Source organism: Perna viridis, chromosome 1 (assembly GCF_037379345.1).
Source record: "Perna viridis isolate PV_CMFRI_1.1 ecotype Kerala chromosome 1, ASM3737934v1, whole genome shotgun sequence".
Lineage (NCBI taxonomy): Eukaryota > Metazoa > Mollusca > Bivalvia > Mytilida > Mytilidae > Perna > Perna viridis.
Genome location: NC_142445.1, coordinates 70,209,177 through 70,235,970, shown reverse-complemented (window position 1 = coordinate 70,235,970; position 26,794 = coordinate 70,209,177). Strand labels below are relative to the sequence as shown.

At 32.1% G+C, this 26,794-nt stretch overlaps 1 protein-coding gene across 6 annotated transcripts; it reads left to right on the top strand.

Annotated features, from left to right (window-relative positions):
* The first annotated feature begins 10,408 nt into the window (after positions 1 to 10,408).
* LOC148630196 (uncharacterized) lies at positions 10,409 to 21,960 on the top strand. 6 transcript variants are annotated; one of them, XM_088562844.1, is made up of 3 exons: positions 13,231 to 13,294; positions 13,621 to 13,803; positions 18,291 to 21,960. In XM_088562844.1, exon 3 carries the CDS (start codon positions 18,836 to 18,838, stop codon positions 20,768 to 20,770), a length of 1,935 nt encoding a protein of 644 aa, XP_088418970.1. In that variant the 5' UTR covers positions 13,231 to 13,294; positions 13,621 to 13,803; positions 18,291 to 18,835; the 3' UTR covers positions 20,771 to 21,960. The 6 variants fall into 6 exon arrangements, with proteins under 6 accessions (XP_088418962.1, XP_088418975.1, XP_088418985.1 ...); XM_088562836.1 differs by lacking the exons at positions 13,231 to 13,294; positions 13,621 to 13,803 and adding an exon at positions 10,409 to 10,562; XM_088562849.1 differs by lacking the exons at positions 13,231 to 13,294; positions 13,621 to 13,803 and adding an exon at positions 12,379 to 12,456.
* The last annotated feature ends 4,834 nt before the right edge of the window (positions 21,961 to 26,794 follow it).

Genomic DNA, 26,794 nt, shown 5'->3' with positions numbered 1-26,794 from the left:
TATATAATACAGTGGGTTTCAGGGGTTGGAACACTGCCCTATTTTGAATACAAATTTTGATAGTTTGGTTTATTTCTGGGCAAAAATAGCCTTAACTTCAGCCCCCATTTTGAAATCTCTGGATCTGTACCTGTTATCTATGTGATTATCTTTAACACAGGGGATCTTAAGCTTGTATACTTCTACTGATGAATATTACCTAGATATATTGGGTGATGGTCAGTAAATAGTAAGTATGGCTTATATGTAAGTTACAGATACTAGTATTAAAATTGAAAAAAATGTTAACTGCTATTGAACATAACCTATTATGGCATAAGGAATATTTCAACACATGTATTTAAGTACCTTAGAAATTTAGCCACTGTTAAGTACTGTTAGTAACTTTCTGACTGATCTAACCAATGTCACCTGCTGTACAAGACAAGACAAAAAAAAGGTCTTCTTGTATGTCTTTCTTCTGTGTACCTGTCAGTTTACTTTAGTTCCAGCAATATGTTAGGAAACAACCAATTTAATTTTAGAGGTTGAGGTTGTAATTAAAAGGCAAGAGTTTAAAAATACAGGATGGGGAAGTGAGCAAAATAAAAAGGCAGGCTAAGATTTTGGCATTCATTAATTTGTTTACTGTGTCATGGTTTTCTTTCGTCTTTCATCTATCTCCGACATGATATTTTGTGACTCAGCTGGTGTTTATAGAAGATGCTACAGGTAGTCCATGCTCCCATTATGTAGTGGAGTTCTGGTGTTTGTAGAGGATGCAACAGGTGGTCCATGCCCCCATTATTTAGTGGAGTTCAGGTGTTTTGTAGAGGATGCTACAGGTGGTCTATGCCCCCATTATTTAGTGGAGTTTGGGTGTTTTGTAGAGGATGCTACAGGTGGTCTATGCCCCCATTATTTAGTGGACTTCAAGGTGTTTGTAGAGGATGCTACAGGTGGTCTATGCCCCCACTATTTAGTGGACTTCAAGGTGTTTGTAGAGGATGCTACAGGTGGTCCATGCTCCCATTATTTAGTGGACTTCAAGGTGTTTGTAGAGGATGCTACAGGTGGTTCATGCCCCCATTATTTAGTGGAGTTTGGGTGTTTTGTAGAGGATGCTACAGGTGGTCTATGCCCCCATTATTTAGTGGAGTGATGCTACAGATGGTCCATGCCCCCATTATTTAGTGGAGTTCGGGTGTTTGTAAAGGATACTACAGGTGGTTCATGTCCCCATTATTTAGTGGAGTTTGGGTGTTTTGTAGAGGATGCTACAGGTGGTCCATGCTCCCATTATTTAGTGGAGTTTGGGTGTTCTGTAGAGGATACTACAGGTGGTTCATGTCCCCATTATTTAGTGGAGTTCAGGTGTTTGTAGAGGATGCTACAGGTGGTCCATGCCCCCATTATTTAGTGGACTTCAAGGTGTTTGTAGAGGATGCTACAGGTGGTCTATGCCCCCATTATTTAGTGGAGTGATGCTACAGATGGTCCATGCCCCCATTATTTAGTGGAGTTCGGGTGTTTGTAAAGGATACTACAGGTGGTTCATGTCCCCATTATTTAGTGGAGTTTGGGTGTTTTGTAGAGGATGCTACAGGTGGTCCATGCTCCCATTATTTAGTGGAGTTTGGGTGTTCTGTAGAGGATACTACAGGTGGTTCATGTCCCCATTATTTAGTGGAGTTTGGTTGTTTTGTAGAGGATGCTACAGGTGGTCCATGCTCCCATTATTTAGTGGAGTTTGGGTGTTCTATAGAGGATACTACAGGTGGTTCATGTCCCCATTATTTAGTGGTGTTCAGGTGTTTGTAGAGGATTCTACAGGTGGTCCATGCCCCCATTATTTAGTGGAGTTCAGGTGTTTTGTAGAGGATGCTACAGGTGGTCTATGCCCCCATTATTTAGTGGAGTTTGGGTGTTTTGTAGAGGATGCTACAGGTGGTCTATGCCCCCATTATTTAGTGGACTTCAAGGTGTTTGTAGAGGATGCTACAGGTGGTCCATGCCCCCATTATTTAGTGGACTTCAAGGTGTTTGTAGAGGATGCTACAGGTGGTCTATGCCCCCATTATTTAGTGGAGTGATGCTACAGATGGTCCATGCCCCCATTATTTAGTGGAGTTCGGGTGTTTGTAAAGGATACTACAGGTGGTTCATGTCCCCATTATTTAGTGGAGTTTGGGTGTTTTGTAGAGGATGCTACAGGTGGTCCATGCTCCCATTATTTAGTGGAGTTTGGGTGTTCTGTAGAGGATACTACAGGTGGTTCATGTCCCCATTATTTAGTGGTGTTCAGGTGTTTGTAGAGGATTCTACAGGTGGTCCATGCCCCCATTATTTAGTGGAGTTCAGGTGTTTTATAGAGGATGCTACAGGTGGTCTATGCCCCCATTATTTAGTGGAGTTTGGGTGTTTTGTAGAGGATGCTACAGGTGGTCTATGCCCCCATTATTTAGTGGACTTCAAGGTGTTTGTAGAGGATGCTACAGGTGGTCCATGCCCCCATTATTTAGTGGACTTCAAGGTGTTTGTAGAGGATGCTACAGGTGGTCTATGCCCCCATTATTTAGTGGAGTGATGCTACAGATGGTCCATGCCCCCATTATTTAGTGGAGTTCGGGTGTTTGTAAAGGATACTACAGGTGGTTCATGTCCCCATTATTTAGTGGAGTTTGGGTGTTTTGTAGAGGATGCTACAGATGGTCCATGCCCCCATTATTTAGTGGAGTTCGGGTGTTTGTAAAGGATACTACAGGTGGTTCATGTCCCCATTATTTAGTGGAGTTTGGGTGTTTTGTAGAGAATGCTACAGGTGGTCCATGCTCCCATTATTTAGTGGAGTTTGGGTGTTCTGTAGAGGATACTACAGGTGGTTCATGTCCCCATTATTTAGTGGAGTTCAGGTGTTTGTAGAGGATGCTACAGGTGGTCCATGCCCCCATTATTTAGTGGACTTCAAGGTGTTTGTAGAGGATGCTACAGGTGGTCTATGCCCCCATTATTTAGTGGAGTGATGCTACAGATGGTCCATGCCCCCATTATTTAGTGGAGTTCGGGTGTTTGTAAAGGATACTACAGGTGGTTCATGTCCCCATTATTTAGTGGAGTTTGGGTGTTTTGTAGAGGATGCTACAGGTGGTCCATGCTCCCATTATTTAGTGGACTTCAAGGTGTTTGTAAAGGATACTACAGGTGGTTCATGTCCCCATTATTTAGTGGAGTTTGGGTGTTTTGTAGAGGATGCTACAGGTGGTCCATGCTCCCATTATTTAGTGGACTTCAAGGTGTTTGTAGAGGATGCTACAGGTGGACCATGCTCCCATTATTTAGTGGACTTCAAGGTGTTTGTAAAGGATACTACAGGTGGTTCATGCCCCCATTATTTAGTGGAGTTTGGGTGTTTTGTAGAGGATGCTACAGGTGGTCCATGCTCCCATTATTTAGTGGAGTTTGGGTGTTCTGTAGAGGATACTACAGGTGGTTCATGTCCCCATTATTTAGTGGAGTTCAGGTGTTTGTAGAGGATTCTACAGGTGGTCCATGCCCCCATTATTTACTGGAGTTCAGTTGCTCATTTACTTTTATTTCTATGTGTGTGTTATTTTGGTTACTTCATGTTCTTTGTCCAATGGATATACCCGGATCTTGTTTTATTGGTTACCAGTTTAATCCTGGTTCCTTCAATTTCCTTTAACACAAAAAATCAGGAATATAAAAGAAAAGACATTTCATCTGATAAAAAATCCAAGACAAAACTTTATGACTTTTTCAACTGCCGCAGAAATATAGTTGCTCCCTTAAAAAAATATTTCATACCCTTGACTTGAGTTAAATTCTTGCATTTCGTTATTACATCTTCATAATTCAATATACAAATGTTTGTATTAATTAAAGCAAAATATTAATTCCATCAATCATGTGTAGTTTTGATAATGCCACGAGGCTATGTACATTACTGTAGGTCATGAATTATTAATAACTGAAAGAATATACTAAAGTTAGATTGAGACAACCATTTACCTCTGTAACTCAAGTAACGTGTCTATCATTTCTTATGATGGCTAAGGTATTGCTGGGGTTGACCAATATTATCAAAAACCCCTTAGAAAACTTGTTTTGGCATATCTCTGCTAATAGCAATCTAAAGTTTAAAGCAAAATTAATATAAATTCTCTTCAAATGATCCACTTCATCAAATAAGATGGGTTCCAAAGTCTGTCTTAGCTTCTGACAACTTTTACAAAAGATATTGTTATCTTCCCTAAAGCTAAACCAGGCCTTAGCATCACAAAACTTGAAAAAATTACTTAAGTCTGAGAAAATTCTTAATTGTTTCTGACATCAAGTTGAAATACTTTGATTTGAATTACCATGGAAGTTAAGAATATTCTCAGACTTAAGTATTTTTTAATTTTTGTGGCACCAGGAATGTTGTAATCTACAAAGGATTTTACTCCAATCAATCAAATGATGTGGCCGCCATATTTCTATTTTTTATGTAAAATCAAATTTTTTATGTAAGAGAGTAATCAAGGGAACCAGGGTTATAGCGGTAATCAAAAGAATGTAATCCTGGGACAAAGACCAGACATGGAAAACACACACACGCAACAAAGAACATAAAGCAACTAAAATCATACATACAAAGTAACAAAAGTAACTCGGACTCCACTAAAAACTGGGAGCATGGACCAGGTGCACCGATAGGGTAAGCGTATTCAACTTTTTAGTATTTGCACAGAAAATATAGTAATTTTAACCAAAAACCTTACATTTTTATGCGGGAGATGCTAAATTTTCATTTAATTTGTAGGAGTCTCCTCCATAATTTAATAGTGTTACCTGGTATTTCAAGGTTAGATAATTCAGAATCTTTAGAGCTGTAAAATAGTAGCATATTCTTGATTTACTAGTACATGTATAATATAAACGAGCTCATGTCTGAATTGAACACTCCATAATCAGTACATTGAACGAGGAATATTTCATGCCAGTAGTAAACTGTATGAGTTGTTTAACATAGTTGTATTCAATCGAAGAGATTTCCTTTCATAACTTCAAAGCTTCTAATGTTTACACAAGTATTACTGCTCATTTTTGTGCAAGTCATTGTTCAATATGAGAATTTTCTTTCAAGAATGAATTTCAATATTAAGATAAAAACTTGAAAATTTCAAGAAGAGATTTGGTATCTGATTAACAGATACCAAAGCTATGTTTCAGCTTTCATCTTGGTTAATCATAGGGTTTCTTTTCATTTTTTCTTGCCCTGCATCACATTAAAAGAACAAATTTGTAGTTATGTGACTTGTCTCACAATAAAGCAAGGCATTTTCAAAGGAGATAATTGAACCAAAATGACTTTTCAGGTTTCACTTGCATAACCTGATGATCTTAAAAATATGTTTTCCATTTGTGTATGAATATTGGTTAATTGTGGAAGAATTGCAAGTTAGCAAAAATTGAAAAAAATGATGTTTCAATATAATTAGTTCAAGTACCTTTCAATCATCATACCATGTATATAAGGCTTTTTTATATCCTTATTTGCCGGCTTTGTAATGGTCATCACCCTTATAAGTGGTTTTTTCTCGGTATTCAAAGTGAAAATTTGAAAATACCCATTTTAGTATGTAGGTAATTGAAAAGTAGAAGTAATAAGTAAACCTTCATGATAAATGTATCTATAAGTGGAACTCCTTTAGAATTTTGACAAAACTTTATAAAGGTTTTGCTACATGAAGGGGTGTTTTTTGTAATACTTATACAAGGGAAGATAATCCTCCAAAAAGTTGTACATCAAAACAAAAATAAAGCTGCTTAGGGTAACATCAAGTACATAAATCTGTAGTGAATCAATTCAGTCTGGAACACTTTGAAAGCAGAAAAAAAACAGAAATATTTGTAATTATCACTTCAATTAATTCTCCAAAGTATGTTTTTCTATGATTTTTCCTACCATTTCATATCAATTTACAAGTTCACATGTATCTTGACACCACATCGGCCTTTAGTTCTAAATTACAACTTTGTATAATTACCAACAGGAAATTTTAATTGACTTCTTACTTGGTGGGACCCGGATTTCATGGCCTTGCTATTTCTACAATAAAGTTGATAAGGAAGAATACACAAACAGTAACCCTATTGACATAAGCTGGTTTAATAAAAATTTATTACACTTTTCATACCTCAAGTCACTCCTGACAAAGAGCTTAAGAGTAGCATTCTTAATCATTTATCAGAACATAAAAGATAAAATAATTCAGCAAAGATTTTAAATTATGTGTACACATGGAAAGAAATAAATAAAGTTGTTGACACATTTGTGACCCATATTAAATGTAGAAGTGTCTTCTCCACCATTAATGTTAACTGGATGGAGATTAATGGATGGATTTAGTGTCTTTTTATCTCAGAAGGGTTCTTCTCTCTTACCTAGAGATAGGCCTTACAACAAAAAATTAAAAAGCTATCCCAACTATCATGATGTATTTATTTATTTGGTTTATATCTTTAGCTGTCTTTTCTGAAGGGTTTAAAAATTTTAGGACATTTATCTGATGCTCCTTCTTTGCAACAATTTTCTGTACAGAGATGTTATTGTCACTCACTCTTTAGTCAGTTTGAAATTAAAGTGACCAGTGATTGTATAAAATTGTTGATATTTTATTACTTTTCACGCAAGAAGATCCTACAAACATGTTTGTAAATACATTTTTTGGTAAGGGACAAAATGCTCATGAAATAATGAAATTCTTGCACTTCCCAACTTTTTTCATCAATTTAGTTTTAAATCAGTTTTTTATTTGCTTTTCACTTGAACATTTGTTCTCCATTGAAGACTGATTAATTCCAATTTACTGATTTATGTTTCATTCCATAGATAAATTCTATAGAAAGGAAAACTTTCCACATATTTACACACTTTTCCTGATAAAGATGTACTTAAAACTTATTGACAGTGAATCTCTTTATCAAATTAAACATGCCTGTAGTTCTATGTAACAAAGGTGTCATATACTAACAGTACTAAAGACATTAAAAGTTAAAAGTTTTCGTATAAGTCTCATTCTAACTTAAGTCATTGGCATTAACTGTTTGTTGACAGTTCTGAAATAAATTGAAAAATAAAATTTGGGATAAAGTTTGTTTCATTTCCTTACTATATACAAATCAATGGTATGATAGTACCTATATACAGGAAAGAAATCACTTCATTTTGTTGTCTATTCTATAACCTAGTTTATTAATGGGACCATTATCTGATACAAGTTGTCTTAAACAGGTATATCAATGTACTAAAATACTGAAGTATTCATAGCTTATGGTAAGGCAGTAACATTTGATTGTCCTGGGGGAGGGGTGGCTTTTTCTGGATTTTCCCCCAGAAAAACTTTTTTTGCCTTTTGTAGAACAATTCACATTTTTGTGATAAGTTTTCAAATATGTGGTTGAAGCTATCAAAAGCTGATAATAAGCCGCACATGTTTTTCACATTGTTAGCGACAAATTTTTTTTTCTTAAAAATTTAGAAATTATCAGTAGGCCTTACCCCCAGAAAATCAAATGGTTGCTGCCTACTAAAACCTGAAATTTCACAAATAGTGGTTTTCAAACATATAATATCTTCATTTTATGTATTAGTTAAGAAAGTGATACTCAAAGAGTATCACACCAATATTATTCAAACTTTGCACAGTGATTATATCTATATCGAAGATGTGCTCCCTACTATGGAGAAATTTTATCACTTTTTCCCTACAATTTTAGCATGTTGAACTTAACCATTTCTACAGCAGTATATGCTATAATTAGGATATTACAAATGGAAATTAGTAATCCACACTGTAGTTTTTGAACTTGCTTAAAATGTGTATACATATTGAAGACACTTATGTACTGACAAATATATGACAGGGAACCAGGTCCAGGTTTGTATTGATCTTGTTTTCATTGGCAGCAGGAAATAATAAGATATAAGATGTTTTTTTTTTTTTTTAATATAATGTGTAAGTTTTTTTGTTTTTTTTTTTACTCAATCCATTTTTTTTTCTGTGTTCATCCTGTCACCAGTAATGTGTTTTGTGTAATAGTGAAAAGCATTTTCTTCTACAAAAAGTGCTGGTACTTGAATATGTTCCACACCGTATCTTTTTTTTTACCATAAGTGTATGGTCTTGGCCATACCTGTATGTTTAGGCTACATGTATGTGGTTGCCATCAATATAAAAGTAAATGGTCCTGTCATAATATTTGTAAAGTCTAGTTTATAATAGCCGACAACTTGATAAAGACAAAATTAAAGCTTATGTACAAAAAACTGACAGTTATTAAATTTGATAAAATAAGTGAAAATAATAAGCTTTTTCTTCATAATAAACAAATTAATGATGAAAATACTACTGTAGTCCATCTGTTAAATTGAAACCGTTTTAAAAAGAGACAATAAATAACTAAATTTATAATAAGTGATCATAACTTACTTATTGAGAAGGGCAGGTAACTAAAGATTCAAGGAGAAAATACAAGATTATGTACACTTTGTAATTCTCTATACGATGAGTAGCATTTCTTTCTATGTTGTGAAAGGAACAAAACTGCCAGGCAAGATTATATAGGTATGTAACATTGTTCTGTAATGAGAATCATATAGGATTCTCAAATTTAAATGATATTGATAAATTGAAAATCTTATTAGCACCATCAACACCCAAACAAGTAGAAAAACTGGGTTCCTTTTTATTTAACAGTCATCAGAACTGAGGGCAGGGGACTAATATTGTATATGGTACTTAATGTGCTTTATTTTCACGTATTCATGTACAATAAAGTTTTTCTCTTTTGTTTGTTTTGTTGTATCATGAGATTTATATGACAATACAGTTGCTTTGAATTGATTTGATTTGATAATTTAATTTTTTTTTTTTTTTTTTTTTTTTAAACGTGCATATATTAAAAGTTTGTACTGTATGCATACAGTCCAAATGACTGTAGGGTCCAGAACATATATTTATGTTCTGGAAGATATACTGTATTCTAAAATTTTAAATTGTTTGGATTTATATCTTGTTTCAATTATTCTTGAACTATTGAAGAAAAGATTTATTTTCACCAAGATAATTTAGTGAAGTACGGCAAACTTTTGTTGAAAAGTATTTTCAATTTTTCCAATGGCTGTTCAAATCACATTCATTCGTGTTGGCATTTTTAAATTAAACCACATGGATGTATTGATTAAAAAAATATGAATTAATTTATATCAGTCTTCTGAACTGTTTCTGAGTATCATTGCACTTTGAATTAAAGTGAAATGTACTGAAGGATACCTTAGATACTAAAATATTGTCTGAAACCAACACCTCTTTGCTTATTGTGTGCTTATTTGGGGATACTCATAAAAGATATATTTGTCATTATACCTCTGTAAAAATGTTTTGGGGTTATAATGTTTGTCTGTTAGTCTGTCCATATTTCTAAAATGAGCTCAACTTTCTTAAACAGCTCAATGGATAAATGAAACTTTTAAAGGTTTAGCATGTTATGTAGATGTGTATAAATGATAATTATTATTGTCAGATAAGGGGAGATAGTCCAACTTATAGGTTTCTCATGTTAAAGCCCATGTGAAGAAGGGTATTCTTTTTTGTGGTGGAGGTTCCTAGTGTATTTCTAGTTTTATTGGCTATCAAAGAAGCATTCTACACTTTGTGTGGGGAAAGATCAAACTCACTATCTGAGTTGTTATTTTTTGTTGTTGTAGAAGGCCTTTTTACTGTTCTTTTATAATTTGAAGTGTTCTCCAATGTATGTTTATGTCAAAATTATTTGGAATAGGTTCTTTGTCACTGTATCCTTTCTGGAAAAACCAGTAGATTAAGCAATGTAGTAGCTCTTTGGAATGATTAGGTACTTGGTTTCGTTCTGTTCCTGCAAACTAATATTTTTATGAAAAAGATAAGATGTAGTAAGGAGCAAAGTTTGTCCAAATTATTTCAATCTTATAGATGGAATTTCAAAGACTAAAGTTTAATAAGTATTTTTTAATAGTTATGTATCTAAACGTTGATGATTTAAGTATTGGCTTAATTCACTTATTATTTATTCAGTGAAATTCTGATTCCCAAAACTTAAAGTTCTTTTATTTGAGTTTATTGAGAGTTCAGTACAACTGAAAAGTAAGATTGATTATTTACTGAATGAAATGTCAAATAGAATGAAATGGAATCTATAATACCTAATAAAGCATGTTGTAATGGATCTGATTAAAAGGAAATCCATTTAATATCCTTTTGATTGCAGTTAAATGAGTCAAACCTTTCATTCTCAGACTTGACCTATATGTGGCCCAGTTTTTTATTGATAAACATTTCTTTGATGATGAGATTATGTATAACCTCAGTAATGATAATATTTGCTTTACTATAGTAGTAATATTTCTAAAGTTACTTGTAAATTCACTTCTGTTGATCGCCAACACATTTTATGCAGATTTGAACTGACCAATGGAATTCTGGATAAAGGTCACATGATTGTATGGAACAGAGATATGATAAATGGAGGAATTAAGAAGAGTAAGTACATGTATGCTTATATGGACATAACTTTGGGTTTTTGGACAAACTGCTTAAGACCCAATCTTAAGTTAGATTTTTATTTTCTCCTCAATTATCTCTTTAAATGGAAAGTTTAAGTTATTTTAAATGAAACATATTTTGTTAAGTTAAAAGTGACTTTTAAGCTAAAATACTGTTGAGAGAAAACCATTTCTTTGAAGTATCTTGCCATTTTTATTAAGTTACTTATAGTAATTGAACATTGAAACTGCTATTGAAATTGTATAAAAGTCGGGATAGGACTAAGTTAGCTGATCCCTGACTGACCTGTTAGGTGGTGTATAAAAGTCGGGATAGGACTTTATATAGCTGATCCCTGACTGACCTGTTATGTGGTGTATAAAAGTTGGGATAGGACTTTATATAGCTGATCCCTGACTGACCTGTTATGTGGTGTATAAAAGTCGGGATAGGACTTTATATAGCTGATCCCTGACTGACCTGTTTTGTGGTGTATAAAAGTCGGGATAGGATTAAGTTAGCTGATCCCTGACTGACCTGTTATGTGGTGTATAAAAGTCGGGATAGGACTTTATATAGCTGATCCCTGACTGACCTGTTATTTGATGAGTGTTTTTATAACATTATTCTAAATAAAAGCAGTGATATTGTTTAAATTACATAAGATTATTGTATATCTCTTTAACGGTAAATGACTTCATAAGTAAGATATACTTGTTTCTAATCCCTTTTGTATGCTATTCTACAAATAAAATATACTTAAACTAAACTAACTAAATTAAAATATAAAATAGGATTGTTTTCCCCTAATGAAGGTTTCCAACAAAATTAATCCCAATTCCAAATTGGTAGTCAGAGCACAGGGTCCTGCTCCCACTATCAAATATGCAGCCTGACTAGTATATAATTGAGAGTTTATCGCTCATCGGGCTGCATTATTTGACAGTTGGAGCAAGCCTCTGTGGTTGAAGGGCAGGATATGGTGTTTCTGTTCAAAATTATACTGATTATTTCTTTGTGACTTACCCTTCTCATCACATCCTCTTTAAAATTAACCATTTTGACTACAAATTTAAGGTTATTTTCTGTTTTTTTTCCAAATTTCTCCAATTTAAAAAAAAATGATGCATATTTTTCATAATATAAAAAGGATTAGGTTGTTTTGAATAGGCCAAAAGTATCAATGAAGACTTTTGCTTTGAAACTCAGATTTTGAAACTGTCATGTCTTTTAGTTAGTTTATATAGACCATGAAATTATGTATACTAAGTACTTTGCCTATAGATCATGAAATAAATTAGTAAAGCCAACATTTTCATATCATGCAGTAAAATGTACTGTAATTTTTAATGATGTATTCCTCGTGTTATTTATTTACCCTTCTAAACTAGATATATAACATCTAACAACAAATGGATGAAATGTTATTTTGAAATAGTTCTCACCATTTTTCTTCATCTTTCTTGACAGTATAATTGCACCCTGTATCAACATCATTGAATCAGATACTTTTATAGAGGGATAAAATTTTAAATGGCAGGTAGATTTGCTGGTTTATGGAGCATTAATTGGACTAGTTACAAAGAAAATACCCACAGGCTTCTTAATTTAATCTGAAGTGTGGAAACCCTTACAAATTTGGCTGTCCCTTCATGGGTATTATCCTTTATACAAATAACATAGTCATTAAAATTAGACATTTTAGATGTCCTTGTCTGTTTTTTTCTACCTGATTTCATTGGATACAAATGTTTGCTTGATTAAAACAAGCTTTGTTAAATGTGAAGATTAAAATTTCATCATTTGAAAACAATCACCATAAAGAAACAATTTGTTTGAGCACATCTTGTGGATTAAAATATTTCTAGTGGAAAGAAAGTCCTAAATTCAGGTATGCAGAAAATCCATAAACTTATCTTCTGTAGATTGTTTTCTTTGCTAAAGAAATTTGAATAATACAAAATGAAAATAATTCATGAATTTAGGAATAATCACGGAATTGTTGACCATTCTTCATTAACTATTTCATTAAAATTTTTTAAATGACCCTTATAACGGTTAGCTTAAAAATTATTAGTAATAAGTTATTTTAATATTGTATAAATATGGTCATATTAAGACAAACCAAATTTCCTTTGCAACAGTTTAATTCCAATCCTATCTCCACGGTCAGGATTACACTCACATATTGTAGTAAATATGTTTTAAAAGTTTAGAATGTTGTTCAGAATCTACAATGATTCTGTTCGGTGTCCCCAGGCTAGTCTTTATTCATTGATATTTTCTCTGAATTTATTTTTGTATAAATTTAATGTTTATCTCATGTAGTATTTTTCAAGAACTTTTACATATTGTTTATTCATATTTTTTACCACATTTTTATACAATAATGTAAAAAAAAAACATAATTTTCTCTGTCATTGTAAAACTATGTGAAAACAACATTGTATGATTATATAAATGTATAAATCAACACTTCTCAGTAGCTTGGCATGCAGAGTTGTCACCTGTCATGTTAAGAATGTAACATTGTACATGTAATTTTCACTCATTATGTCCTCAATTACTTGTAGTTCTAATTTAATTAATAAGCTAAGAGCTTGTTCATTAACTATGTATGACATTGTAATTTATTCATCACTATGTTTTATTAGACTATGATATGTGTTATTCAATCTGGCTGGATCCATGTTAACTTAGTAGTGGATGATATTTCATTTACAATGCAGGTAATTTGCCATGAAAGATTTTTTTTTTTAATAAATTGTCTTCATATGCAAGTCAATTTACCCAATGAGACATCTGTATCACTATCTTAAATTACATCAGTATTTAGAAAATGTACAATTTTCACTAATCAGAACAGATTCCAATAAATAATTTATTTAACTGTTTTTTATTGAGAAAGATACTTTTATTAAGTATTGAATGCCAAGAAAGAGGCAAATACTAACAACTGTTAAAACAAAATACTTCATGCACGGTACCTATTATTAGTAAAAGTTTACAAGGATACATTTGTAAAAAGATACCTTTCTTCTTTTGAAATTTTTAGACTGAAACATAATTATTTCTTTGATGTGGAGTATATTTTTGCTGTGATGAACTTCCTGCCACTTCTTTACCTGCATTATAAAGTTTACTGAGATATCGAAGTATACATCATTTGATAGTCTGGGAAGAACTGACCAAATCTTAAAGAGTTGTTGAAGCTTGCAATCTAAAGTTGTATCTATAGGTATATTATATCACATCAGTGACTAGAATCTTTCTTTCAATTACTTCCCAAAGTGTACATGAAGATAAGTGATTGTTAAGTCATATTAAATAATACATGTATTAATAATGATACTTCAGTAAACTAATCAAGAGTGAACTACTTCAAGACTAACAATTTCTCAAGTGAACAAAGACATACAGAATGATATAATTTTCTTTATCTGTTCACTATGTAGTATATGACAGAATCTGTGCAAATTACTTCCCCTTGTTCAAAGGTTTAAGTTCAGATAGAAGGTGTTTAAAATGATAACATGTCAGTTTACAAGGAGTTTTAAGATTTTAATATTTAGTATATTGCCCTAGAATAACTTGTAGAATCAGTACAAAAGGAATTTCATTTTCAATATTTGCATATTAAGCTTTGCACATTCTATAGGCATGTTATGGTGAATGAAGCCAAGGAGAACAGTTCTCTAATTCTTAGTCCAAATACATTATAATGACACAGGGTGTTGACAAAGTTGTTATAAAGTGGTCTTGGTTGTATTGTTACACATAAAATAACTGAAATAATTACATACTCTATTGTGTTGGTAGCGTGAGAAAAAGAATGTTATGATATTTTCATTAGAAATTGCTTTTTTGATGCAAGGATAACTAATTGTGCTTCTTAGTAGAAAAAAACACCCTAAATATATCTTTAAGTGGATTGGTGAACCTTTAACTTCATGTAATTATAGGATCATCAAATTTTTATGGTGAAACTTGAAAAAATATTGAAGTATTGAACAGTATAAAGTAAGTGACAGTTAGATCAGATAAGGACAGAGACAATTCCAAAGCTTTGTTTGTCTAATTTAATAGTAGTCATTGTCACAAAGGACAGGCAAAAATATTTGTAGACAAATAAGTTTATTTATCTAAGTGTTTACCTGTCTATGTATTTTGTAAGTGGGGGTTTATTGTCCTTCTATGACTGTTCTAGTAATTTTAGCACCGATAAAATCTCCATGCTCCAAAATCATACATCTAAATTACTTAGGAATTCTGATATTAAAAACTTTTATTATTGAAAATTGGAATGAATTCTATGTAAAGTTTTTGTTGCAGGATTTAAATATCGGTCATATATATAATCAATTGAGATTGAAATCACAGACATTCAAATACAATTTCTTCAAGCCAGTGTACTGGTACTGAAATATTGTCCTTAGATATGTTTGCTTCAGTAACAGATCTCCGAACTTATATAAAGTTATTGGTAAATAAGATGTAGTTAAATTTAGATTCTGCAAACACAATGAACACTCTTGTCTATATGTTCAAGACAAAAACGAAAATATCTATTGTAGTTTTACATATCAATTTTTGTTTCATTTTATTTTTAAGATGTATAAAGTATCAGTATATTTTTCTAAAGTCCCTTTGTTTGGTGAATTTTAATGTATTTTGAATTTAACATCAATCTTAAGTGAACAAAACCTCTCACCTACAAGGGGTTTGGTTAAGACAGGGGATACTTCCTGAATAATAAACATGGGTATTTACTGTTAAAATAAAAGAAACGAACATTGAAATACAACTGTCCGTTTAGTTTAATGCTTGCTTTTGTTGGAGGAAGTTTTTAAAGTGGACATTAAAATACAGGCAGCAATTTGTTAAACATATTTTCATTATCTTGTTAGTAATAGTTTATGACTGTAGATGAATTAGCCTGGATCACAGATCTTCTTGCTTGGCCAATTTTACAAGACTAAAAATGTTAAAATGTCATTTTTCTTTCTCTTAACAGTTTAAGAAAATTCACTGTTTTTTGAAAGAACTTCACGAAAACTCTTAAAATAACTTCATGACAATTTATCATAATACTGATGGAAACTTAAACAAAACTATCTCCAGATCATGGAACAATGGATCTGTTTTTAGAATCTCTGTTTAACTATATAGGTAGACAAGAATGTACACTGATTAAGATAGATCATACCCATTACACTGATCATTCTTTTCTGTTATCTTACAAAATTGTACAGACATATATATTTTCAATAAACAAATAATGTTTAAAATGGTGTAAAATTATTATGTTTAAATTATTTAAAAGAATTTTTGAAATAAAAAAAATACATGGTAAAATTACAAACATTAATTGTATAAACCCTTTTTTAGGGGAGAAATGCTCTATAGAAATATAATATGTAACATGAAAAAATGTTTGGTTGCCCCCCCCTTTTTTTTTTTGAAATATGGAAAAATGTCAGTTAAGTGTTCTTAATATAAATTTAGAAGAAATTCTATTCACATGTTTTTTTTTTAAAGTTTGTGAAATAGTGCAAATTCCCACAGAATCCATATGAAAATGGCTCAGTTATCTCAAAATCAAGTGCAGTGACCTATATTTTTTACATTAAAATTCTAAAGTATGTTCATTCAATGTAATCTTTGAGAAAAGCAGGCAAAATTTATCCACTAGAAATATTAGGTATGATCAACCTTAATGGTACATGTATAGGTATGTTGTATCTAACTAGTCACTATCTCATATTTTCTGATGTAAGAATTTGTAATAAATTGATAAAACTGACACTGAAATGTAGATTTTTAACAGGTGATTGGTAGAGATGTCTGTGATTTGTCAATTAAAAAATTAGTCCAAGTGATGAATTATAACCTGAGGGGCCAAAGAACTTGTTTTTACAGTTTTGAATTTCAATTAATCAAAATTCAGTCTATGTATAACAGTAAGAGTAACAACTTGAATTTTTAATAAGATAATTTCCTATTGTTAGAGTTCATTCCTGTGAAAAGATTTGGGAGATTTAATGCTTTAATATGGTTTTAATCAGTAATTTATTCAATATCATGAAGGACGGAATCTCCTGTTAATAACTGAAATATTTAAACTTGTTTGTGACAGATAAGTTGAATGAGTTTAATATCAATAAGTAGTCAGACCCTTTAATTTGAAGAATTTTACTACAACAATTGGAGGGAAATTTCTCATTGTAATTTTGGATTAGAAATTGTAGAGACTTATCAAAAAGACATTGTGGGAAAAAAAAGAGAAAATGAAAGGATAATGTAGTCTTATTCACTTTATTAGTGATGATAAAGCAGATTAATTGTCCAGGCCAGGTAAGGAACTGTAATCATGACCACAATAGTTAATTTTATTGTTCTTGTGACATATTGGTGTCATCAAGTCTTATATGACTTATCTTTTTTCTTTTTGTGTGAAATGTGGAATATTTGTACAGATGGGAGAAAATGTGAGCAAATTAAATTTTACAAATGAATATTTTTTTTTTGGAGCAGAACATTAATGTGGAAACCGAATACTTGTTTAATTATCAGGTTGTCAAGGTAAATAGTCAATTTCTTAGTTTTATCAAACTTCGTATTGTTATATAAAAGATGTTAATACATCATTATCTTTAGAAAAAATACTGTCAGTATAATTTATGACAAAAAAATAGAAAAAACTTAAAATATTAAATTGGTGCCTTTGAAAGGGTAGCATTACAAACTCCTTCAGTTTTTAATGTTGAGAAACATGTTATTTTTTTTCTGTTGGAATGTAAAATGGTTCATTTCTGATGTAATCAAGTCCTTATATATATTGACATAGATTGAATATAAATAACAACTCTAGGCGCTTCAATTTTTCAATTAAGTGTTTTATTTTAGTTTTTCTCAACATGTGAAATGTCAGAATTTTCATGCAAGCAATTGAAAAAGTGGTCTTAAAAGATATTAATAATGTAAAATTGCAGAATAGTGATTGGAAATGTTGAACATCCTCTCAATTTTATGAGAGGAAGAAGGATTTCATAACGTACTATGGTTATATCAAGTGACAAAAGTTTTATCGGATGTGTTATAGTCAATGTAACAAAATGCCATGTCTTTTAATTACATAAGCAATCGCTGAAATGCTTAAATTTACAAAGGACAACAAAACTCCCATCCATTGTTCTTTGTGGTAACATAATCAAGACATTCCAATATACTGTTGATAAGGTTTAAACCCAAGCTGATTCTTTATTGATCTATTGTAACCAACTCTTCATTCTCAACTTTATATGTATTTTCATAAAGAAAATATTGTAACAGTTTCTACAATTGTTATATGGTTTATAAAAGAGTTTATTGAATATGCTTGAAAGGGAAATTTAAAGTATAATTTATTAAGTGGCATCTTTAGAATGTCAACATTCTGAGTGTTGTATACACTATTTGTTATAAAATTTTGTAAAATAGAGAATAAAGATGTCTTATGGATTACAGTCTATGTTATCTATTACTTAATTCAAGTTACAGCAACTTGTGCTCCATTGTTTCTAACACAATCTAGATATTGTTTACTTCCTGAGCATTTAGTTCAGAATAATTTGATGTCACACTGCAGACCACCAGTCACTGTAATGTTATAAAACAAGATAGATCTCTTGTTCTATTTTTTCTTTATGAACAAAATGTCACATCAGATTTTTTTTAATCTTTCAGGTAACCCAACTCTACTGGAGATAAAAAAACACAGCAAAAAGAACAGTAAAGGAGTAAACTGTAGAATCAAAGAAAGAAACTGAACACCAGAAACTAGTGGTTTTTATCACGGCCATCAGTAACCTAGATAGAAACGGAGAACAGGATTTAAACTTTACATCAATTTCATTTAAGGTTCTATTGAATGGATTGTAAAGAAGGTTAGGCTCCAGTGATACACAGGTTAGATACGGATCAGTGACTTCACACTCTGACAGGACCACAGAGCCATTATGGACAGCTTTATGGGAAATCACCCATCAAACAAGTGAATAGATGCAGTTTTATGGAATGTTTAGAATGAGATATTTTTTAAAAATCTTTTGATCTTGGGAATCTCTTGTAATGGGTGGACATTTATAAATTAAGATTGATTTAGATAGTGTCCACAATTTGATTGTTCTGTGCCATTTAAACAACAAATCTTGGTTCAATACAGGATTAAAGCTTATTAAGTCTCCAGTAATTAGTGAATGATTCATAAGTAAACCTCTTTGTACTACAAAATGGCTTCATCGTGCATGACCTTATGTTTCGGGATTTATGTTGTGATTTCTTTACTTCTACATCTTGGAGAAGTTGTTCTAAATACTATGTTTGTAGTACATTTATATGAAGACAGTAGTAAGAGAACATGGTTTACTATCATGCTTGGGCTGATGTTGTTACCCATGGTAACTGTTCAGTTAGTGTCTGCTCTATTACTACTGTATAAGAGAGAACAGCTGACAACCTGTCAAGCTTTTGGTACTGCTACTCTCCACATCTTCCAGCTTGGATTTGTATGGAGACACATCAAACTAATTACAGAAAATGAAATCAAATGGAAGAAGCGAGATTTGGCAGATTTGTGTATTTTGCGACTGTTTTACACATTTTCCGCCAGTTTGCCAATATTTGGAATGCAAGTGTATCTTATGATAACATTCAATTCAAGTGATTGGTTAATAATTAGTGCTACCATTTCTACACTATTGGCCATTGGATGGGCCCTTGCTAGTTACAAACGTCAGAATGAAGCAGACATCACAGAAGGAACTGTACTGACATTTCCAGGAACTATATTTAGATTAGTCTGGAGATTTGGAGAGATCATATCCAGAATTCTGTCCTTGGTTGTATTTGCTACACTATACAAATCCTGGATATTTTTAGTGGTTTTGCTCCACTGGGTGACAATGATGGTGTGTATATTTACCTCGGTATTTGGGTTTTTTGAATTAGTCGGAGTAAATAAAGCGCACAGATTTTTTCTTAGTACCCTCATTGCTTACATCTACATCTTCTGCTACGTCAACTTCAACAGCCAGAAAACACAATGGAGATACATAACATTTTACACCATCATGTTTCTAGAGAATTCAGTTCTCTTGATTGTGTGGTACTTAAGTGCCATTGAGAAGGATTCACTAACCGTGTATACAGTTATATTTGTTGCCTGTTTGACTTTCGTTGTTGGAATCCTGTCAATGATTTTGTACTATCGCTTCTTCCATATTCCTGCCAAGAGACTTGCAATAGAAGGCAAGGACAATATTTGTGTAAATGATTCTTGTATAAACTGTAAATTGAGCCTGTGCAATAAGCACAACAAATTTTTCCAGCGTCCATTTAGTGCCGGATGGATTAGCCAGTATCAGAAGGCTCTATATCAAGGAGACTATTATAAAAATCTTATGCAAGACTCTTTGATAGACTCAATGTCTGAGTGGGAGGTTGGTTCATCCAGTTCAGAATCTGCCTCAGAGGGTAGAAAAGACACAAAACAAGAAAAGTCAGTTACTTTTCATTCTGCAGGGACTTATAGCCATAAGAGATTCCTGCCTAAAGCAGTGTCTGACACAGACTCAGATTCAACATCTATTGTCAGTCAACAAAACATTCCATCATCTAGTAATTCAGAAGCAAGTGACTCTGTGAATCCTCTGTCATGTGAAAATACAAGTCGGACACAACTCCTAACTGACAGTTGGGAGAAATTAGTGGTAAATAAAGAAAATTTTATTAATGAAAATGTACAGAAACTGCAATCATTTCGGCCCATAAGTGCTCAGACATTAGAAGATTGGTACTCTGATGGTTATAGTACTGATCACTCTTCCTCAGACTTTCAGTTACCTATCACAGTGCTTGCCAAACTTGGAAAGTGTCGTATTTCTGTAGCCTCAGACTCTACACAATGTACAATGTGTAAACACCTCAAACTTCATAAGAAAAGAACAAGAGTACCACTACAGTCACAAGAAAAAATCATTGAGGAGAAGAATGAGCATGAGACGAGTGGTGTTGTGCTGGAGACACCACGGACTGCCGCTTGGTATAATTGTAGTGAATCTGGAGATAGTGCTTTCCCCCAGGAGACTATTAGTACCACATGTCCCAGTAACTTAGGTTCTGATGAAGATGGCATCAGTGAAACAAGCTTTGAAATGATCATTTAAAATCATTTATTATAAAGCAGAAATGTCTACTCAAAAGAAATTATGCTTTAAAAAATTGAATTGATATGAAAAGCTATCAATTTCTTTTATTCCAATTTTCAGCAAAATCTTTACTCAGGGTATCATTGAAGTTTTCATGTGTTTGTCTTTTAATTGCTTCCAATGCATCAATCAAAAAAGGCTGAAATTTTCTGTTAATTTGCCACAGTCATTTATTTTACTTGTTATGACTAGAAAGTTGAAAAAAATAAAACATTTTCGCTGTATTTTGTACATGTGCAAATACAAATTAACTGCATTTTGTAATATGTGCAAAGCTACAAATATGTATTCCATGTAAATGTTCCACTTTATGCATAAAACATGGCTTAAGGAAATATTTCACATTCTTTTAACAGAAAAACAGTGTTCTTTTGTCAAATTTAGAATATTTCAGTTTGATGGATGATAAAATACAATGGTTGAATGTTACCTCCAGGTGTGACAAAATTCAATATTCAACTTTTTAGTCCCATATTTAGAAAGAGAAAATTACTGATTTTTCTTAAAGCAAAATTTTTCTTTTCTTTGAGTATAATAGGCAATTTATTTTTAATAAAATGTCAGCTTTTTATAATTTCAAATGTACTGGTATTCAACAGATGTGTGACATTCTTAAATAGAAAAAATATTCATGGTCCAACAATAATACAAACTGTATTTGATGTTTAATGAACTTTCAAGTGATTGTGTTAAAAGCATTTATTTTTTGTATTTTGAAAAGGAAAATATTTGTATTAAAATCTACAAAGATGTGCAATTAAAAAGTCTATTTCTATTCTGTTAGAATTCACACAGCATTTAATACAGGTCTCAGGGAAATTGATGTTGGAATAAGTTTGTATTGGTTTAATGGTATAAAATATTTTCTGTCCAAAGTTTTATACAAATTTTAGATCAGTCATCGGTCAGTCAATATAAAGTTTGCCTTCTGTATAATTTACCCACTCTAAGAAGTTTTGATTTATATGAAATTTACTAATAACACAATCAGGTTTTGACAAAGTCCATTATTTACTTAATACTTTTTGTGAAGGAAATAAGGAATAGTAAGCGAAGGAAATTTCTGCTGCAGTGTGTATAGTTGTTGTGATATACTGTTATGGCACATTATAATTACCTCTGTATATCTCAGGATAATAAACTTGTTATATATAGATATTGTAATGAATTGTCAACACCACACCACATGTCTTACAACAAATCTAGAGACTTCACCAACTTTTCTATACTAGTTGGAAAGGATGGCCATCTTAGTCATTAAGTACCTCCACGTGTGTCCATCGTGGAATGTATTTTTCAGATCACTTTATAGTAATTAATAATGAACCTTAATACATTATGTGATAGATAGCTACATTGGTTAAACACAAAAAAAACAACAAAAATGATAAAGGGTTGAAAGGTTAGAAAAAAAGTGTGTATATGGTGAAACACAACAACTGCATGTAAATACAAAATGGTAAATACTTGCAGAAATCACTAAAAAGTCTTCAACAAGTGTAAACAGACATTTAAGTAAAGAAACCTACAAAGGAGTCACAAATTCTGGAAGGCAACCAAATAAACCTATACAGAATATTTTATGACAGAAACTTTTTAGTAAAACAAGAGAGTCGCTCATCTGGCTTAATTTTGTCTTTCCATGGCAGTAAATTTAGCAGGAAGTTGTCTAACAAGACTTTGGTAGAACTTATCATAAGGAACATTTCAGTAATTGAAAGTTTCTTTCTATCTGTTATAGTTTTCAAGATATTGGCAGAAAACTGTAAAAAAAAAAGTCATTTTTTATCTTTCAAGGGCAATAAGTCTTACAAGCAGTCGTCTGACAACTTTGATTCCTGGAGACTTTTGTAGGCCTTATAATAAGGATCATTTCAGCAATTGAAAGAATTTGGCTAAACCAAACGTTTTTGGAGTTGTAATGTGCAAAAAAAATACTTTCTGACCCCTATGTTCTATTTTTAGTAACGGCAACCATGTTTTTTGACGGATCAAAAATCCCCATTACAGTTCTATGCAGGATACCCCAAGGAACATTCATTCCAAGTTTGGTTCCAATTAGTCAAGCAGTGTCAGAGGAGATTTTTGAAAGAAACAACATTAAAAATAGCAAAAAAATTTCGAAAAAAGGCAATAAATCCAACATGGCTTAACAGATTTAAACGAAAATTTGACCACAGATAGATCTCATCATGCTGAACACTTTTATCCCATGTCAGGATTTGGCTAAACCTGTTATATTTTTAGTACCGGCAGCCATATTTTTTGACGAATCAAAAATATAAACACTACTTTTGTGCAAAATATCCTTAAGAACATCTGTGCGAAGTTTCATATAATTCCGCTCAGTAGTTTCAAAGGAGATTTTTGAAAAATTGTTAATGGATGATGACAACAGACGCCAATTGATGGCAATAGCTTACATGGCCTCTGCCAGGTGAGAGAAAAAAAAGGCATTGCTGCATTATCTTGTCTGGCAGAAACCTTGAAGTTTGTAATAAAAAAAATCCAGTATTGCTTACCTAGACAACATTTACTTTTCTAGTTTTTAATGCATACAATTTATATAGGCAGGAACAGAATGGAGTCTACCATGAAAGTAAATGAATGTTGTTGACAATCTTTTAACCTTCGTTTTGGCTTTTACCTACATTGCTGTATGTCAAGTTTTCAGGCTGTGAATTCTGTCAAAAACAAGAAGATAAATTTTCTGTACACTTTGCACTAGTATGAATTGCAACAGTAGACCTGTGGTGATTTTCTTAAAAGACCTCAAACAGGTAAATGCTACACCTTTGTGTAAATTCTAACAGTTTCAACCAAATTAAAACAAGAAAGTGAGCCTGCTCACAATTTAGCATATAATGAACTACTTCCATAACAAATTGGAAACGGAGAATTCTTCTAGTTTTGTAACCTACTATGAACAGATGTATGATTAGTTTTTTTTTTGTTTTTTTTTTTGTATTTTCCGATTTGTTAAATTATACATAACACAATATAAAAAAACATGAAAAACTTAAATGATGGTAAAATAAAGGATTTGTGGTTTGGTGAATAATTCAAAAAGTACTGCTGTAGCACCAAAACAGTTTCTGACATTTGACTTTTTTTTGTATATTTTGAGTTTTTTTTTACACAGTGAAATATCTGTATAAAGAATTGTGTGATATATGTAAGCTATAGCAAAGTCTAGAACTAATGAGAAGTTGATGATCTTGTAACATTTGTTTTTCTCAGTTTTTTTTTGTCTCCCCTTTTCTGATTACAAAATATTCAGAAAAGATTAAAAGGTTAAAATTTGTCCGAAGTCAAGATTTTCTGACATCTGCATGTCTTGTTTTGTTTTCACCTTTAGTTTATTTTTATGTTACTTGAGTATATAGAGGGCAACTCTTTCGCTGTATTTGTGTATAATGTTATGGGGCCAGCTGCAGCCTGCCCTGTGGTATGAGGATTCCTTGTCATTCATTGATGATAATGGGTTGCCATTAGGTTGTTGTCTCTTTGACATATTCACCATACCTATTCTTATTATAAAAAAAGAAAACTTTTAAAGGCAAAATATGAGGTCTTGTTAGGCCCATCCTTTATATGTTACACTAACCTATAAAATATATGAAGCGTCTTAAGGCAGAAAATTCCTAAGTTGTTTGTAAACAATGCAGTTTTTATGTAAATCCTCAAATATACAAGTTCACGCAATAAATAGTTTAAGTGTTTAATTCTGATAATTTTGCCCTTAATATGAATATATTTCTATCCTAATCCAATTTTTATATTTTCCCTAGAAAGGTGTCAGTTTTGTCAATATGAATGATTTTTTTTAATTAGGATTTGCATACAATAGCATGTTTGATATTCAGACTTGCAAAATATTCCAAAGGACTATAACATACAAAAATAAATATCAATTTTTCTGCTTAAAAACTTTCTTAAAATTCTTTTAAGGTGATAGCTTTGTTGATTTACACCAGAGGTATATTCAATATTAAATTAAAGAGATGAGTAACCCACTACTAGTGGTCACTTCATTCAACCTGATATCCTAGACAACTGTAAAATGTCTGGCTAATCTTCCATTTCTAGGTCTAGTTATTGTAACAGTTATGACAAGTGGACTGACATTTATGTAAACGATCAAAATATGGACCAAATATGATAAATCTATTCGACACTTTTTCCAAAATTTTGATAGATTTGGGAGAAATATAAATGAGATAAATGACATTACAACACGTTGTTGTAAGATTGGTGGGTTAATTGATCACAGACTTAATCCTGTACCTTGATAATATACCTCTTGGTACAAAAGTCTTCATATAAGTTTGAATTATTTCAATTAATAGCTATGTGACATCTTGAGTTTGATGCATGACAATGTCACCAAGTGAATCTTTTTGTATTTTTTTCTTAAGATTGAGAGTTAAGAGGAAGGGTTAAATAAAGTTGATTCCCACCTGTTCAATTAACCTGTATTCTATATTTTATTATTTAATCACAGGACAGAGATGACATATGGCTTTTCTCAAACTAATAAAATAAATCAAGTTATTTCAAGCGTGCTTGATGTACAATAGTTATCAAAGTAAACATATTTAACATGACTGTGTAGTTATCTGCAGTCAAGGTACCTGCCAAATAAGATATTTCCCACATTTTTTGGCAATTTCCCGTAGCCTTTTAAACTAGGAGTATCACTCATTCTTACAGAGATTTATTTTGGAGTATTTTATCTGGCAGGACCCAGCACAGACGGACACATTCTTTTCTTTGGTATACTGTCACTCAGAGTGAAGGAATTTCTAGTCATAATATGCCACCTGTTTGTTTTTAAATTAGGATTTCATGACAAATATTTGGGACACTTGTTTCGTGAAATTCATAACACTGAAATATAACTGTATCAGATTCTATATCAATTGTATACTTTCATCTTATCAAACTCAATATTTTCACATGAAAAGTAAATAATATTCTTTTGTATTGGTATTAAATTTAGTCATGCAAGTACCTGTTACAATGTGATGTGAATACAAAGCTCAAGGGCAGTAACTCAAAATAAACATCTATTACATATTACCTTTCACCTACTTAATTACTTTTATTTGGAAGGATCCTTTCACATAAAAAGTTCATGAGAGCAATAAAAATGTGACTATTCAGAAGATCTAATGGGTACCACATTGTCTTTAAATAAATGGAAACTGGAGGGTATCACAGCAAGTATCACCACATGTACATTTAATGGGTACTGTGCATTATCTATCACCAAATGTACAATTAATGGGTACTGTGCATTACCTATCACCAAATGTACAATTAATGGGTACTGTGCATTACCTTTCACCAAATGTACAATTAATAGTTACTGTGCATTACCAATCACCAAATGTATAATAAGTGGGTACTTGCATTGCCTATAACCAAATGTACAGCTAGTGGGTGCAGCATTGCCTATCACCAAATGTACAGCTAGTGGGTGCAGCATTGCCTATCACCAAATGTACAGTAAGTGGGTGTAGCATTGCATATCGCCAAATGTACAACTAGTGGGTGCAGCATTGCCTATCACCAAATGTACAGCTAGTGGGTGCAGCATTGCCTATCACCAAATGTACAGTAAGTGAATACTGCAATGCCTAATCACCAAAAGTACAATTAGTTGGTAGGTACTACATTGCCTACAACCAAATGTACATCTAGTGGGTACTGCATTGCCTATCACCAAATGTGCATTTAGTGGGTACCACTTTTCATCAAATGTAAAACTAGTTGGTTATCCTCATATCAAAAAAAAAGATCAAATTTTAATAGCAAAGGTATATCTCAAATGACATCTAGCACTTACAACAAATTTTATAACTTTAAAGTCAAGGGACAGTCATTCATTTTTTTATGACAATATTCAACACAGTCATAATTTGTTGACAAAGTTTGTCACATAATAATTTGATGCCATCAAAAGGAATACATATAACA

Bases quoted from the DNA above. Each gene is read 5' to 3' on its own strand.
- LOC148630196 (XM_088562836.1), top strand. From the start codon at position 18,836: ATGGCTTCATCGTGCATGACCTTATGTTTCGGGATTTATGTTGTGATT.